We start from the raw sequence: 17576 nt of genomic DNA, 5'->3' as shown, positions 1-17576 counted from the left end.
TTTGAGTTAGCGGGTGCAAACTGAAACATCTACTCTGATGGATGTCATGAGACTTTATTCAGACAGTGGTCTGCAGACGAAGGAGGCCTGTAATGACTTTAGTGATTAGCAAATGTACGCAGCATGTCAACATGTTAAAAGAGGGGAAGATGGAAGACATTACGCACCTTAACATTCCCTTCCCCCCTATTATTAATCTAGTTTCTGACAGCAATATTTAGTGGCCCCGGAGCCTAATTAGAGACAGACAGAGCTACAGTATAAGCACATCAAGTGTGTTAAAATCATTATTCTTGATGAAAGGGATTAAATACAGAGAAAGACTTTTCCTCAGGGATTATTAAAGTAAAAGAAAAAAAGATAAGACTTTAGATTAGAGAACACATATTCACCATTAACTAGGTGATTACTAACGTGCATGTAAGTCGCATACTAGTCCTTTATTAGTAAATATTAAGCACCTTATGTAGGAAAAATCTTAATTCATGTCGTAACAGAGGTAGAATAAGGTTACGCAGAATAATATGTGCTTAATGATTACTAATAAAGGGCTAGTATGCTACTTTAGATAGATATCATTTAGATATGACAAGTTTCTAGGGTGTTATGTCAAATGTTGTCTTTGCAACCTTCTCATCTGCCACCCTTTTTAGCAAAATCAATCAATAAATCAATCAATGCAACTTTAAAGCCAATCAATACGACACTATTGTGTTTTTCATGGGCCACACAGTTGGTGAAGTGGTTAGAACTCTTGCCTTTGCAGTAAGAAGACCCGGATTTGAACCCTGGTTTGAAAAGGGGCCTTGCTGCATGAAGTTTGCATGTTCTCCGTGTTCTCCGGCTTCCTCCAAAGTCCAAAAACATGCAATATGGGGATTAGGTAAATTGGTCACTCTAATTTGACCGTAGATGTGAATGGTCCAATCCAGTCCAACATCCAAGCTGAAACAAAGCGCTGTACATCAGAGATAAATAAATGAAACAAATAAAACATACAAACGTGTGACCTGATAGAACAATAAAACAGTAAAAAAAATACTATACGCAATATGAAAACGACACAAATAAACAGTTTCAAACCATAAAACTATACTCCTGTGGAGGATAAAGCGGTAGAAAATGGACAAATGGATGTATTTTTCAGTTCATCTGATGTGGAGCTTAAACGCTCCTCAAGATGGAATTTCATTTTCAAGTCTGCTGTAATTTAGCAGATTATGTCATGGCGTAATCAGCTGTAATTAAAAAAAAAGGGTGATATAAAAAACAATGATCAACCACAACGAGCACTTGGCCATTAAATTGTCCATTGTTTGCATGTGTGTGTGTGTGTGTGTGTGTGTGTGTGTTTGCTTCATTAGTGGAGGGCAAAGCGAGTGGAGCGTTGTATCAGTTTGTGTACTTCATTACTCTGTTCACTTTCCATTTTCTGTCTGGGAAACACTTATGAAAAGGGAAGAGGATTATGAGAGAGGCTGGGAAAGTAGTGTGTGCCAGCTGATATCAGGGGAATTCCTGAATAAATTAAGCACAAGAACACACACACACACACACACACACACACACACACACAGATATGCTTGCATAACACACACACACACACACACACACACACACACATGGCCTTTGCAGTTCCCATGACATCTGCTGCCACAGGGTCCAGTCGAGTCGGAAAGTCACAACGATTCTTCCTAGAATACGAGAATAATTCACAGATACATGACGTGATGCACGTCAGACAGTTGACAGAATCTGTGATTTTTAGTCATTATATTAACGAGTGATTGGTGATTATCCTTATTTAATGATATGTCATGTCGTGTATTAACTACCTTATTCTCTTGAGTCATTCAAAGCGCTCCCTGTGTTTGTATATATGATGCATAGAGGCATTAAGCGCAGCACTGTAGGCAAGATGTTTCCCTTTAAACATCGTTTTAAACCGTTTGTGCCGCATCAGTCTCTTTGATGATGTAACGACATGACGGTAAATGCATTTTCTTCCCTAGTTAAACCTAAACATTGCCTCTGATGGTGATGCGGCAGTGGCACAGTGGTGGGAGTTTTTCGCCGCTCTAACTAACGACAATCTTTTATTTATTTTGCAGTTTTGTAAGAATTCATACAGGGTCATTATTGGTTCCGTCCGTGAGTGAAAACGGGCTCCGAAAAACCCGTTATATAAACTGTTCATTTTTTGTCCGCGCTAATGTACATGCAACCCCCCGCCATCAGGAGCCACATCACTCCGTCCCCTGCAGAGTTTGACTTTTAAACGCATTGTGTCAGGAATAAAAGCATTAAATGGACTTTAGTTGTTTTAGTCAAACTTAAGCTTATAAGAAGAACAGCAGGTGCTCCTAAATGTGACGTTAAATGGGAGTTTGATCTGCTGTGCAAAACACATTCAATTATATCGGGAGAAAATTCAGACTTTATTTGTGCTGCTGGCTAAACTGTTGAACTCGGTGTTTGTAACCAAAGGAAAAACTGTCACAACTGTCCAACCAAAAACAAATAAAAGCAATTAAAAAAGTACCAACAAAGAAATAACATCCAACAGTTGACTCTCCCAGCAGGCTAAATGTGCTATTAAAATGAAATTCCCCCATGAGAAGCAAAACATTATCACATTAAGCACTCTTTGATAAACAGCATGTCTTCAATCTCTATTTGGTTGGTGCTTTACTTTTGTTCTCATCCATTTTTAGTTAAATGGATTTTGACTGAATACATGAACTGTGATTTATATTAGCTAATTAGCTAAAAAAGGAAGAAGGACAACATCTGCCACAAAAACCTAACCCCTGTTAGACGTGAGCCTCTGTCCATGTAATGAAGTGACCCTCACACTTTAATTATTTTGAACTTAAAGTGAGTTGCTTATGAATATCCATCAAAACTAAACTCTAAATCATGTACCAAGAAAAATACGTTTTTGAAAGTTTGTGGTAAGTAGATGTTGTGTTGAAGACTTTGAACTGCTGAAGTGTGGATGACGATCATTAAAGATGCAACAAGGAAATAGGGAATGGGGAGTTATGCACACACACACACACACAGAGACATTTGGGCAGCACGAGGCTTTCTTGCTTTTATTCTTTCGTGTTTTTTTTTTGAAGGGCTTAACGTTGGAGATTATCACACAGAAACACCGACACACACTCGAACACACACACACTCATAAACATGTAGGCCCACATTATGGGTCCGCTTCTCAGGAGTTGGCTCTTTTGTGACATTTGGAAAGGGCAAAGGGGGGTGTATCATTCATGCACACACACACAAATGTGCCCAGCAATCGTTGTGAGGACACTCATTGACATAATGAATTCCCTAGCCCTCTAACCCACAAGTGTCTAACCCTAACCTACTTTAATCCTAACCCTAAACCTAGCTCAACAGAAATTGAGGACCAGCCAAAATGTCCTCACTTTCCAAAAATGTTGTAGGTTTATATACCCATACAAGAACACACCTAACCTTAACCATAACAACAAATTCATAACCCTAACCCTAAACCCAACTCTAGAACCAAGTCTTAATCCCCAAAAAGCCAAAATGTCCTCACTTTCCCAAAATGTCCTCACTACCTTAGGTTTGAAGGTTTCTTTTTTGGTCCTCATAAAGATACCCATACAAGAACAGATAACTTAACACATAACAACTAAATTCATAATCCTAGCCCAACCTTAAACCCAACTCTATAACCAAGTCTTAATCCTCAAAAATCCCTATAATGTCACGAGGACCAGCCAAAATGTCCTAATTTTCCCAAAAAACTCAACTTAACCATAATTAAATTCCTAACCCTAACCCTTAACCTTAACTTACCTTAAACCCAACTCTATAATTAAGTCTTAATCCTCAAAAAGCCCTTTAATGACGTGAGGACCAGCCAAAATGTCCTCACAAGGTCAACATGTCCCCACTCCCTTAGGTTTATAGTTTTTTTTGGTCCTCACAAAGATACCCATACAAGAATACATAACAACTAAGTTCCTAACCTTAACCCAACTATGTAATGAAGTCTTAATTCTCAAAAAGCCCTATAATGACGTAAGGACCAGCCAAAATGTCCTCACAAGGTCAACATATCCCCACTCCCTTAGGTTTATAGTTTTTTTTTGGTCCTCACAAAGATACCCATACAAGAACACATAACAACCAAGTTCCTAACCCTTAACCTAACCTTAAACCCAACTCTATAATGAAGTCTTAATCCTCAAAAAGCCCTATAATGACGTAAGGACCAGTCAAAATGTCCTCACAAGGTTAAAAATGTCCTCACACACATTAATTTCAATTTCATGGCAAATAACGTGTAAATGTGTGTGTGTGCGTGCGTGCGTGCGTGCGTGCGTGCGTGCGTGCGTGCGTGCGTGCGTGCGTGCGTGTGTGTGTGTGTGTGTGTGTGTACTATAGCACCAGAACACATATGTGAGCTCTGTGGTTGTGTGGGTGGCACCGGAGCAGCCATCGTGCAGCCAGGTGAAACGTGTGTGTGCGGTCCAAGCCCTGCAGGAGTAAACTAATCCCGGTTTATCAAATGTTAATCTGAGTATTGAGCTTCTGTATAGGTGGAGGAGGGGGGGGGGGGGGTGCTGACACCTGATGGTGTGGAGGTCAGTCATGTGTGTGTGTGTGTGTGTGTGTTTCAGGGGAAACATTGGAAAAGGATAAGAGAGCCTTTAACCCTTGTTGCTCAGCCATGAAAATCCCCCCTTTTCCCGGTTACATAAAGTGCTGTTCGTCATCCCATATTCACGATGCCAGTAAGACTCAATTCTGGGACACGATTTCTGCTGCAAAGCACAGAATACTTTAGAAACTGCCTCTGCAACAAAACTCTGTCTCATCCTTGAGTATCTTTGCCGTCTTACATAACGATGCCTCACCAGCCACCTCTCAGCTTGTTGAAAAATCCTTAAGAGGCATCTCTTCTTTCCTCTTTTTTTTTTTTTTTTTTAGCGAGGGGATTGTCTGCTTTTTGACCGACGCACTTCTCAGCCAGTCACTCACATTTGTTTTCTTTAATGCAACGTTTGACGAGAGGACAAAGCCACGGCCTGCTGGCCCGATTCAGAGTCAAAGAACATACAGCTCCTCGATTAGAGTCCCATGATCGCATCTATTTCATTTTTTAACAAGAAAGTGTGGATGCTTCTGCCGCTGGGATGTGCTTTTTACTCGGCGAGGTTAGCAGTATAAGCTGCAGCAGAGAGACGGGGGTCAATATGGCAGGTTTGGCTGTGTTTTGTTTTTTTTATCTCCTCCTGTCTGCTGGAGAGGCTGCAGCTCCTCGGGCTCGATGAGTCACTCTCATCAGACTGCAGCAGAACATCGTGCTGTTCTCCTGCCATCTTGTGGTTATGTTATTACTGTCAGATTTCCAGAAAATAGCTGCGACTCAACTCTCCAGATTCACACACCTTAAACACAGGTAAAATGGTTGCTAATGCATAAAAAAAAAAAAAGATTTACATCTTGATTTTACTGCGCTGTCCCCGAGGAACGCAGAAAACTACAGGGTCGATCGTGTTGAGTTTTCTGGACGAGCAGTTCTTCAGAGACGCAGACGATGTCCTCCATTTAATCGAATACAACCCGAGAGGAGCTCCAGCAGTTAGCAGTAAATACCCTTAAATCACAGTTTTCTTGGCATTTTAATGAACTTCTCAGGAGAGTGAGCTGAAAGTTGTGATCAACAAATACGATAGCTTGTGTATACAGTAGAGCTGCTTTTATATACCTCCAGTGCTGAATATGAGCTACAAGTTGCATTCAGATTATCTGTATTCAATATAACTCATGCAGTTTTTATTTAAAAGTCCTTTTAAAGTAATGTTTGTCTCCTCCTTGGTTGCTTGAGGCCATCGTTTCCTAACAATCTATATCTATGATATTGTTTCATAACACATATGGACATAAATTCTCTCTCTCTCTATATATATATATATATATATAGGTAAACAGAAAACTTTAAGCTGATAGATAGATAGATAGATAGATAGATAGATAGATAGATAGATAGATAGATAGATAGATAGATAGATAGATAGATAGATAGATAGATAGATAGATAGATAGATGACTAAGCTGATAGATAGATAGATAGATAGATAGATAGATAGATAGATAGATAGATAGATAGATAGATAGATAGATAGATAGATAGATAGATAGATAGATAGATAGATAGATAGATAGATAGATAGATAGATAGATGACTAAGCTGATAGATAGATAGATAGATAGATAGATAGATAGATAGATAGATAGATGGATGGATGGATGGATGGATGGATGGATGGATGGATGGATAGATAGATAGATAGATAGATAGATAGATAGATAGATAGATAGATAGATAGATAGATAGATAGATAGATAGATAGATAGATAGATAGATAGATAGATAGATAGATAGATAGATAGATGACTAAGCTGATAGATAGATAGATGACTAAGCTGATAGATAGATAGATAGATAGATAGATAGATAGATAGATAGATAGATAGATAGATAGATAGATAGATAGATAGATGACTAAGCTGATAGATAGATAGATGACTAAGCTGATAGATAGATAGATAGATAGATAGATAGATAGATAGATAGATAGATAGATAGATAGATAGATAGATAGATAGATAGATAGATAGATAGATAGATAGATAGATAGCCAAAATAAAGAGAATTGTGTTGATATTTATATGTATATATTTATACACCAACGCAGAGTATGCACCACACTCCAGAGAGACTTTTTTCTCCGCTGTTTTGAGTCCAGCAGCAGTTTGACCCTGTGAATACACCGAAGACAAAGAAGAAGGAAGTGTGTGTTTGTGTGTGTGTTTGTGTGTTCATGAGGCATACTCTCAGTTCAGAAGCTCTGACATTCGATTGTCAGTTAAAGCCCAAGTATTCTGACAGCTGGAACACACACACACACACACACACGCATACATACAGGCATACGCAGGTATGTGAGGAGAGGTTTTCCTCCTCAGGGATTTGCATGGGTTGTCTGTAGCTCCAGGACTTGACTTACCTCGTTTTTCTCTGTTTGAATAGTGCAGTGCACTTGTGTCTATACCTCCCTGTTCCCTTGCAATTCTTGGCCAAACAATATCATAAGTCGGCGCTGCACACACTGGTGACAGACATAGCAAGTCATCTGCCTGGTTTGAAGCCTGTCAAGCAACACACTGGACAGTTATGAGATTTAAGGGTCTGTATTTATAGAGCACTTTTCTAGTCCTGATGATCACTCAAAGCTGCTTTACACTACAGTTTTGCCGATAGATAGATAGATAGATAGATAGATAGATAGATAGATAGATAGATAGATAGATAGATAGATAGATAGATAGATAGATAGATAGATAGATAGATAGATAGATAGATAGATGACTTTAAGCTAACAGATAACTTTAAGCTGATAGATAGATAGATAGATAGATAGATAGATAGATAGATAGATAGATAGATAGATAGATAGATTGATAGATAGATAGATAGATAGATAGATGACTTTAAGCTGATAGATAGATAGATAGATAGATAGATAGATAGATAGATAGATAGATAGATAGATAGATAGATAGATAGATAGATAGATAGATAGATAGATAGATGACTTTAAGCTAACAGATAACTTTAAGCTGATAGATAGATAGATAGATAGATAGATAGATAGATAGATAGATAGATAGATAGATAGATAGATAGATAGATAGATAGATAGATAGATAGATAGACAGATAGATAGATAGATAAGATTATGAAAGGTTTGTCACTCCATCATACTCCCATGTCCACGTCTTTCCCCTCTCTCTCTTCTATTCTCTCGGTGCTATGACTAAACAGTGCAATTCATTCATTATGGATTAGGTCCAAAATTAGGCTAGCACACATTGAATCATTCATGTGGGCTCACGTCTTTGACTGGCCTGCTGAATCATTAAGCAGCAGTTTTGGAGATGCTAATGTGTTCTATGATCCACGCGAACATCTGAAAGTTGGATGAGCTAATCCCTGTTTTCATGTGCTGCTCCGCTCTGTGTCTGCTTGTCAAATAATGTTGGGACCATGGACGTGTGCGACGTTATTTAATCTCAGCATTTTCCTTATCACAGCCCAGGAACAGATATGAGATGAGATTAGTTTACACCAAAAATATGCATTAGCTCTTATTTAGTCTCTTTTATAAATGATACTGTGTTTGAAAACAAACAAAACACTGGGATAAGACAGAGCATAGTACATAAAAACTAATAATGGACAGAAAAAATATATTTTTTCTTATTATTAAATGTGCCATTTATGAATTGGTAAAATATTAACAGTGGAACTAAAAACATATTTGTTGTATAGTTTCTATCTACCATGTGTTTGTTATTTTCTAAATATTGCACTGATCTATCGAAATATTTCGCACTGAAATGGGAGATATACAGTATAATGTCATTTAGAGACAATACCTGTAAGAGACAGTAGGTGGCGCCATTATGCCATTTAATCTGTCGAAGTAAACAGCTCGTTCAATATCAGGAAATGTGACAAACAAATGGTGACAGTGATTTAATACTACACACACATAATACTATTCATTTTATACTTTAGTACATTGTCTTTTATTGTTTTTTTTGTGGGTGCAAATTATCACGTGACGACGAGACGACGTTTTTCCAAGGCTGAGTTGTCGATAACCGACAACTCGAACAAGAAAACGGAAGCGCAGCGTGAGAGATGTTTAGTGTTAGAAGTTAGTTAGCAAGCGGCGGCTGCGTTCGTCTCTGGGTGATTAAGCAGTGATTTTTCGGAAGGAAGACCTTATCCTTTTGGTCTATGTCCTCCGAGATTAGATAGTCCTGCTGCTGCTGGACGGACCCGTCACTCTCTCTTCGAAGAGGAACAAGTGAAAGTGAAAGGTAAAGGCAACGGGCGAACACAATCGCTAAGCTAACGCTAGCATGAACTAACAAGTGTCAGACCGCGTCATTACGTTTAATTAACTTCGTTCATCTTATCGACATACACAGAGAAGTAAGCGCCGTTTAACGAAGTCGGGTTACGTTAGTCATCGTTATGTTGGTTGATTTTATTAACATGACAAAAACAGTGACCCATTCAACTCCGTCGGCTAGTCAACGAAAACACTTCACTATAATGTTAACCCCACGTTAGCTTTTATGTTTCGGGGACTTGTTTCCTCTTTGTTTAGTTCTTGTTCAGTTGAGTGAACAGTGTTTATTAAGGACTGTTTTCGAGTGTTACTGTTCAGAGAAAACCTCGTATACTAAATGACATTGTATATCTATATTTTGTCCCTATAATCCCTTTAAAAGGCCTGTGGGTTAAAGGATTGTTAGTGGGGACATGTCCTATAATTGTCGTTCTTCTACGACTACTTGTCTTTCAAAAGGAGTGCCTTTATCCTTTAAATGAATGAATGGAGGTGTACACCACCATTGTCTGCCTGCCTTTGACCTGAATTGCAAGAGCAACACTGGTAGAGAATTACACCTGCCTTTGTTGAACATGTACAGCCTGCCAGAAGTCATCAGAAGAACCATAGAGTAAATGTGATGCTGCTCATAATTGGAAGAAAGAGCATTAGTTTCCATTCATCATGATGATGATTATTGCAGAAAGATCAAAGTGCATCACTTTAAAGGCAATCTGTGATTGACCATTTGAAAAATTAATGGATTTCACTAACGTCTCGGCCTTGAGATGAAGCTTTGCCGATTGTTCTCTTTTTTGCAATATTAATAAAATATCTGTGTCTGTGCCCTGTCAGCCGGGATGGACCCAGCCTTACTGCGGGAGAGTGAGCTCTTCAAGAAGAAGCTGTCCAGTTCTTTGGAGAAGAGACACGCACCAGTCGACTCGTCACACAAGAAGAAGAAGGCCAGAACTGAGAAGGAGAGCTCCTCGGCATCCAAACACGGTGCTGGTAAGAGTTACGCAGCCTCTTGTATTTCAAGAATAATTAGCCCTTATTATTTTACTAGTAGTTTCTTGTTGCACGACATTTGGCATTTTAGAAGAAGAAAGAACAATGAAGTTCAACACAATGAAGTGATCATTTATTCCATATTTTGTGGTAAGGCATAAAATTATACATTGTCCCCTCAAACAGACACGATAAAGTACAAGACTGTGCAGAGCAACCAAGTGTCTTTTATCATCAAATATGGTATTACAGTGTTTAACATGTTGACAGCATTGGCACACAATTTACTAAAGAACAGAGAAACATGTTCAAATTTGTTGATATGGACAATATACCAACATTTTTACCATCGCTCATAGATGCTCACTTGTATCCAGCGTATACGTTGATGAAAATGTTGAAGAACTAGAGAACTTAGGGGCTGGGGGAGGAGACAAAGCAAAAATGTTCCACTTGAATGAAAACCTTTCTATAACCCCTTTTTTGCCACATTGTTTTGTTTTGTCTCTTCTGTGGAACTCTATTTCTCCTGATTATTTCTGTTGTAAAATATGGCTCTGAAGGTCTGCCCTCTACATTTAGTGGTAGTGAATGCAGATATGTGAACATCCTCATAAATGATATAATAGACTTACTCTCAGTCTGTTCCTTATGTAGAGTAACTGGACTATTACATCATTTTGGACGTTCATTTCTCAGGGCATCAGGGTTTGGTGCTGTTTGAATACGCAGCTCGGCTATTCCGACTTTGCTTCTACACCACCTCACTATAAGATTCTGGTTCCTTGCAAATGCCGGTCATGAGCTTGCTGCAGCTCCCCGGCCCCTCCTCCTGTAGCTGGTGATGTGTCTTCCCTTTGGCACAGCACCCACAGTCAAGTAGCTCGTATAGCACGGCCAAGGCGGCCAGAGACAGGACGGTGAGGATGAAGAGCAGCAGGATGACGAAGCATGCCACGTTCCAGCCGTCGTGGAAGGGGTAGACTTCCTGGACCTGCAAGGAGATGTGGGAAAGAGAGGCCGCCTCTGGGTGCCATGGGGGATTACTTGGATGTACAGTGGTGTTGACGCTGGCCATAGTTTCTGCTTGGAAGCAAACAAAACAGAGAGAGAGGCAGATTCTTAATGTTAGTTCATGTGTTTCTGCATTTAATTGCTAGGTGATGGTGGCAAATTGAAAAGTAACTTTACATGATTGTGATGGACTGGGCTATGTTGATGATATGCACCACTAATGGGCTGCACATAAAGGAAATGTCTCAATGGAGACTACAGACGGGACAAATTCATTTCCTTCCCAATGTGATGATGGTTGTAGTATAATCACATAATGCGTCCATTCAGTACCAGTAATAGGCTATCATGTTGTCAAAGTTTTTCACAAAATAAACCCGAGCCTCACATCTGTCGGGACAGAAAGGATTTTTCTTGTGTGTTATTAGACCAAAAGGTTATATTGCTAAAGAGCACAAACCCCACTGAGGCCATCTGCTCACAGCATAAATAGATGGGGACGAGCACACAGTGAAATGTGCCATCTTGGCCTTCCCTCCTCCCACTGGCTGACTGTACTTTTAGAATCGATTTTTAAGATTCGACTGATCACTTATAAAGCTTGTATTGTTCTTGCCGCAAGCTCCATCGCATGAAATATGTTGACCTCGTACGACCTCTTAGCCTTATATCGTCATGTGAGGGTCTGTTGTCGGTCCCGAGGCTCCAGGGCCCCTCAATATTGATTGGAATGACCCTTCTGAGGAGAAAAGGCTTGCAGATTCAAAATGTATGGTTTGTTCAGGACATTTTTGTCTATATACTTGAAATATTTAACTTCTCTATTATTATTATTATTATTATTATTATTATTATTATTATTACTATTTATAAAGAAATTATAGTGAAGAAATGTCATGGAATTTGTCTTTCCTTGTGCTACATTCACCGTTTTAACCACCACCAACCATTTTAAATTTCAGGAGGGGGAAGCATGCTGGTGTTTGTGCTCTCACACTGTGTTTTAAAGATACACACACACACAAAATCAGAGCCATTTTCTATTATTGATGTACTGAGACCAAGGCAGCTGGGCTGACCCAGATTACCTGAGTTCATTTTCTCGTCGGCCCACTTTTGTGCATGTCTTCCTGAGACAAATGCTCTTACTGTGTGTATTATACATACTTTTTGAAGAGATTCTGTAGGTGAAGACGGACCTTGTGCGGTTTTTGTTTTCTGTGAGACTTGAAACTGAAATGTGATGAGCTCATGTTGTCGTTGACTCGAGTACTGTCACTTACTGCACTGGTGCCCAAACGAAGCATAATACTCTATGAAGCTATATCCACATTAACGTGGGGAATGCCGCCACTTTATTTATTCTTCTTATTCTGCCATGTTCAAATTAAAAATTGACCTTTCTAATGAAAATCCCTGTGCTATGGCTGTTATGAGCCCCACCCCACTCCAGCCAAGCTATTAAAGGCGATGATTGGATTAGATATTGTCCTCTGGCTGCACAGACTCGCCACCTATTATCTTTTAATGCCTCTGGTTGTCTCTCAGTGCTGTCAGTGACTCTTGGTGATTTATCCTGAGAGCTGCAGTTAAAGTGTTTTCGTAAAAAGCACAGGTCAATACTGACATGATGCACACAAGTGCACACGCGCCAGACATAGAGGCGGCAACACAGTTCCTGATGCTTGCTATTTAAGTGAATACAGACAGACAGAGCATTGGTTATTTAGCGTATTCTTTGCCTGAAATGTTATGTAAAGATCTAACGCAGCAGGAATTGTCTACATAGTATTTGTAATGTAGATGTGTTGCATTTCAGATGTCTGATTTACCCAGTAAATGTTGATTATTCACCAAAGAAAAACACCCACACAGTCATAGCTGAGACACACCGAGACTTAAAAGCAGCCTGCAGCTTTTAGTCACACTGTGGGTTGTTTATGATCTGCTGAACAATTGCATGCATTATTCTAAGGATGCTATTCTGAGCAAAAATACGCAGACTCACCGCTGTATCTGGGTCAGTCTTTCAAAGATGCAAGGCTTACAGATGCACGCTCCTCTTTTCTTTTCTGGGGCTCCACCTATGTCTCCGTCTTCCGCTCTCTCCCTCCCCCAGCAGCGTTCGCTCCTTGACCCGTTTTTTCCTCCAGCCGCGCACTCCCTCGCTCTCCCTCCACCACTCCTTGCAGCTTGTAATGTCTGAGCCGAACGGCACGGGCACCTCTCCATCATTGGCTCTCTCCTTTGTAGCCCTGCCTCTGCACCGTTCGTTAAGCAGCCTGTCACCGTTTCAGCGTCCTGCCCACAGTGCAGCTCGCAGCAACAGAAGCTCCCGCCCACGCCATGAATCATTCATGATTCAGTGTCTGTTTTCAGCCGCGATTGGCGAGCGTTGACCGACTCCAGGCCTCAGACAGTATCCTGGGGGGGAGCAGCATAATTAGACTGCCTGACAAAGAAAAGGACCAGCTGAATGGACTTCAAAATCACTCTTATCAAATTACAGCTGCCGTATTTTATATTAGTATTATTAGTGATATTCTGTATATTTCTATGGAACAACTATTTATAAGGCCAGAATTGACTATAAATAGCTCAAAGTAAGAGAGAGTTGTATCCTGTAAAACACTGAAATAGGAACAACTGTTGTTCTGTGTAACTAGAGCGGCAACTAGCGATTATTTTCCTAATCGGTTAATCCGTCGATTATTTTCTCGATGAATGGTTTGGTCCATAAAATGTTAGAATTGTTAAAAAACAGTGTTTGTCAAACCTGGAAATGACGATGTTCTTGTAGTCTTAATGATTCAGTTTTAATGATTTCTTTGTTATGTGGCGCAAAGAAACAAAGACAATTTTCACATTTAAGAAGCTAAAACAATCAGAAATCTTGTTTTAATCATCAATCTTCAAACCGATTAATCGATTTTCAAAATAGTTGACGATTAATTGTTTCAGCTCTATGTGGAACAAGCCGCTTTATTGTTGTGACTACATACATATGAGCACAATGGCTTAAAAAATTGCATCTACCTTAGGAATGATGCAAGGACCATTGTTGGCTTCAAATCCTTTTTTGAATCAGAGAAATGTACAACATTTCTGACAGAATTTTAATTTTGATGATTTAATTTGATGTTCACTTATTCTTTTTTTTTCCCCCAGAGCCGAGTAATGGCAGCATAAACATCAAGGCAAGCTCTGGGTACAAATTTGGCTGCTTGGCCAAGATTGTAAATTATATGAAGGTAAGCCTCTGTGCACCATTTGTCTTCCACATTTAGAAATGAGTGATTTAATAAGTCTCTGAATTTCACAACTCAATCACTGTTTTAGCCGCCAAGTTGATTTAAGCTCTTGCAGTAGCTTCCCACACAAATGCTTTACCGCGCTGTCCTCTCCATCCAATCTCTTTAAAAACTTGCCAATTTGTCTCGACCAAGCGAGTCATGGGGCCAAATGTTGCACGGCAGACAACATTTGGTCCCTGGTCTTTCTTTTTGGTATTTAAAAAACAAAAACCCGGCTTGTTTATCGTGCTTTTGGCTGTACAAAGAGGCAGCAAGGCTCCCTCACACCAACACTCTGACTCATCGCTCGCTGCAGGACTCGCTCTCGACTCGACAGATTTTCTTTGAACGTGTGCCTTTTTTTGTGCCATCTGTTAAACGCTCTCCGGCACTGTTAAATACCCTGACAGTTGGGATGAGAGGCACACGGGCACAAACTGTAGACTGTTCGAGGTGTTTCTTCGAAATGTAATTATAATAAGGATGATTTAATACTGTTAACTTTAAGTGTTTTCCTCCCTTATGTAAATCCATCTGTTCCTCCGTCCTCTCAGACAAGGCACCAGAATGGCGACACGCACTGCTTGACCATAGAGGAGATTCTGGATGAGACCAAGCTTCTTGACATCAGTTTGAAACAGAAGCAGTGGCTCATAAATGAGGTGTGTCTGTGTTTCTTTTTATATTATACAACTTATTTATTTATGATTTACCCTGACCTACTGTGATCAAGCTAATAAAGCACGTCAAACAAATGGCTTTTTTAGTTTTTAACCCATTATATTTATTTTAAAGCAGACCCAGACCTTAGGTTCCAATTAACGCTGTTTTTTTGGTGTGTATCTGCGTCATTACCTCGTTTATGAAGCCCTGAAGGTTCGAAACAAACAGTTCAGCCACTGCTGAGAATGCTTTTTTGTATTGTAATCTTGGGCTCAGCGAGGTCCGGTTACGTAAACAGCATTTCTCCTGAACAGCAGATCCTCCTGCTCCGGACACTAGTCCGGGTACAAGAATAACGTCGGTTGTGGAGGTGTTTCACGAGTTACAGTCTCTTCTGACTCTGACTCCTGGTCAAAGTCATAAAAGGGACTGCGGCAGGGAGTCGTGACAAAACTATTTTTAAACACTGGTAAAACAATGTTTTGATAATGAGTAGCAGTGCATCCACTGTTCCAGAGGGGGGCGCTGCTGTGCTTCTGAGAGCGGGAGCGCCGATTTTGTCACTCTCCGGTATTGGCTAATCAAAACAGTTTGTATTCTGGGTGTGAGATTTCAGTCTGAAACACAGCGTCAGTAAGGATAGACTCGTTTACAGCAACTAGGAGGTTTTTGACCATAAAAACAAGTTAATGTATGCAAGTAGACCTCCATAACTAACTATTATGTGCAACAGGACCACTCTATGTGAGCTTTAATTGTCATAAGACTCCTAGCTGGTTTGCAAATTAACTAGAGACGTATACGTTGGAGAACTCACTACTGTTTATATCCCTGCCAATATCAGGCCTTGGTCAGCAATCCGAAAATTGATGTAAGGGATGGAACATATGGCTTCAAGCCCAAGTACAACCTGAAGGACAAGAAAGCTTTACTGAGGCTGCTGGACAAACATGACCAGCTGGGCCTGGGAGGAGTGCTGCTAGATGATGTAGAGGAGGGGTTGCCCAACTCAGCCAAGGCCATTAAGGTAAAGCATAAAGACGCCACGTAATGTTGTTAATTATATGAAATAATGTCAGGAAGTACAGTACTGTTCAAAGGTTTGGGGTCACCTATACAATGTGTTGTGTTTTCCATTAAAAGTTACACTTTCATTCATGAAAAGAGTTGCAAAATGAATAGAAAATATAGTCAAGACATTGACAAGATTAGAAATAATGATTTTTCACGAGGGTTTTCTAATCATCCAATAGCCTTCTAACACTATTAGCAAACACAATGTACCATTAGAACACTGGAAATGAGCCTCTATACACCTATGTACATATTCCATTAAAAACCAGACGTTTGCAGCTAGAATAGTCGTTTACCACATTCACAATGTATAGAGTGTATTTCTGATTCATTAAATGTTATATTCATTAAAAAATAAGGACATTTCTAAGTGACCCCAAAAAGTGTGTATGTGCTAAGTTGAGGAATAAGGATCTATGTGATATTCACTGGTGTGATCATTTGCAGGCTTTGGGAGATCAGATCATCTTTGTGACGAGACCAGACAAGAAAAAGATCCTTTTCTACAATGACAAACACTGCCAGTTTGTAGTAGATGAAGGTGAGAATGAAGTCAGCCTTTGTCAGTCGGCTGAGATACGGCACAATCGTTGTATTTCTGTCTAAAAAAAACTATAATTCTCAGAATTCCAGAAACTGTGGAGGAGTGTTCCGGTCGATTCCATCGATGAAGAGAAAATCGAGGAGTACCTGAAGAAGCAAGGAATCACCTCCATGCAAGAAATGGGACCAAAGAAAGTGGTCAGTGTGGAGATACTTTGTACTTCATTCATCGAGCGTTGTAATCGGTGCTAACGTGTCTCTGCTCGTTACAGTTACCAGTTCAAAAGAGGAAGAAGAAGACTGGGCAGAGGAAGAATCACTTCAAGACGCACAACAGCCACTTGGCAGGAGTCCTGGAGGATTATTCAGATGGCGTTCCTGTCAAGAATTGAAATCCACTTTTCATTGGTGTCGGGTTTTTTCGAAACAGATAAGCTTTTTTCTTTTCTCTGCGCTCCTCTCAAGTGGTCGGTGACCTTGTATTACATGGAGTGTAAACTACCTGTGTTGTGGAATAATTTTCAGTTTGTTTATTGGTTAGCGATGACTAAAGGACACTGGAAGTAAAGAGTATTCAGGACAGTGAGGGCTCTTGCCATCCTGCAGGGGGCACTGTAACCTTACTGTTAAAATATTAATGAGTTATAGTGTGTAATAGCTTTTTTCTTTCATTTCACATAATGCATCAACAAGAGGTGAGTGAATGTGTAGAAGGTTGTACAACCTCCCATCCTCTCTGAATAAGCCCGAAACATCTTGGACATTTCAAATGTATTTAAAGATTTCTTTTTAATTTACTGCAACCCTGGCACAGCGGTTTAAAATACTACAATTTTATTATTTTTTGTTTTAATAAATAACTGTTACAGGATACTGCGTCAGTGCTTGTTGTACATACCGTGTACCAGCATCAGTTCTGATGGGAGTTATTTGCTCAAACTGAGAATCAGTGAAGACAAAATAAAATGTATTCTTAAACATGAATCTGTATCTTTCAGCAGAAAAAAATAAGTCCACACCA

At 39.7% G+C, this 17576-nt stretch overlaps 2 protein-coding genes across 2 annotated transcripts; one reads left to right on the top strand and one right to left on the bottom strand.

Moving 5' to 3' along the window:
* Nucleotides 1-8766: 8766 nt before the first annotated feature.
* Nucleotides 8767-17376, top strand: gtf2e2 (general transcription factor IIE, polypeptide 2, beta). The gene is made up of 8 exons (XM_083909093.1): nt 8767-8940; nt 9813-9968; nt 14151-14233; nt 14830-14937; nt 15783-15965; nt 16460-16553; nt 16638-16753; nt 16828-17376. Exons 2-8 carry the CDS (start codon nt 9818-9820, stop codon nt 16945-16947), a joined length of 855 nt encoding a protein of 284 aa, XP_083765219.1. The 5' UTR covers nt 8767-8940; nt 9813-9817; the 3' UTR covers nt 16948-17376.
* smim18 (small integral membrane protein 18) lies at nt 10723-13104 on the bottom strand (the record flags this gene model as incomplete). The annotated part of the gene is made up of 2 exons (XM_083909095.1): nt 12991-13104; nt 10723-11051 (listed from the first exon to the last, which is right to left on the bottom strand). The coding sequence occupies exon 2, from the start codon at nt 11044-11046 to the stop codon at nt 10723-10725; it is 324 nt and encodes a 107-aa protein (XP_083765221.1). The 5' UTR covers nt 11047-11051; nt 12991-13104.
* Nucleotides 17377-17576: the final 200 nt, after the last annotated feature.

This window comes from Microchirus variegatus, assembly GCF_963457635.1.
Source record: "Microchirus variegatus genome assembly, chromosome: 23".
Lineage (NCBI taxonomy): Eukaryota > Metazoa > Chordata > Actinopteri > Pleuronectiformes > Soleidae > Microchirus > Microchirus variegatus.
This window is presented reverse-complemented; position numbering and strand designations above follow the sequence as displayed.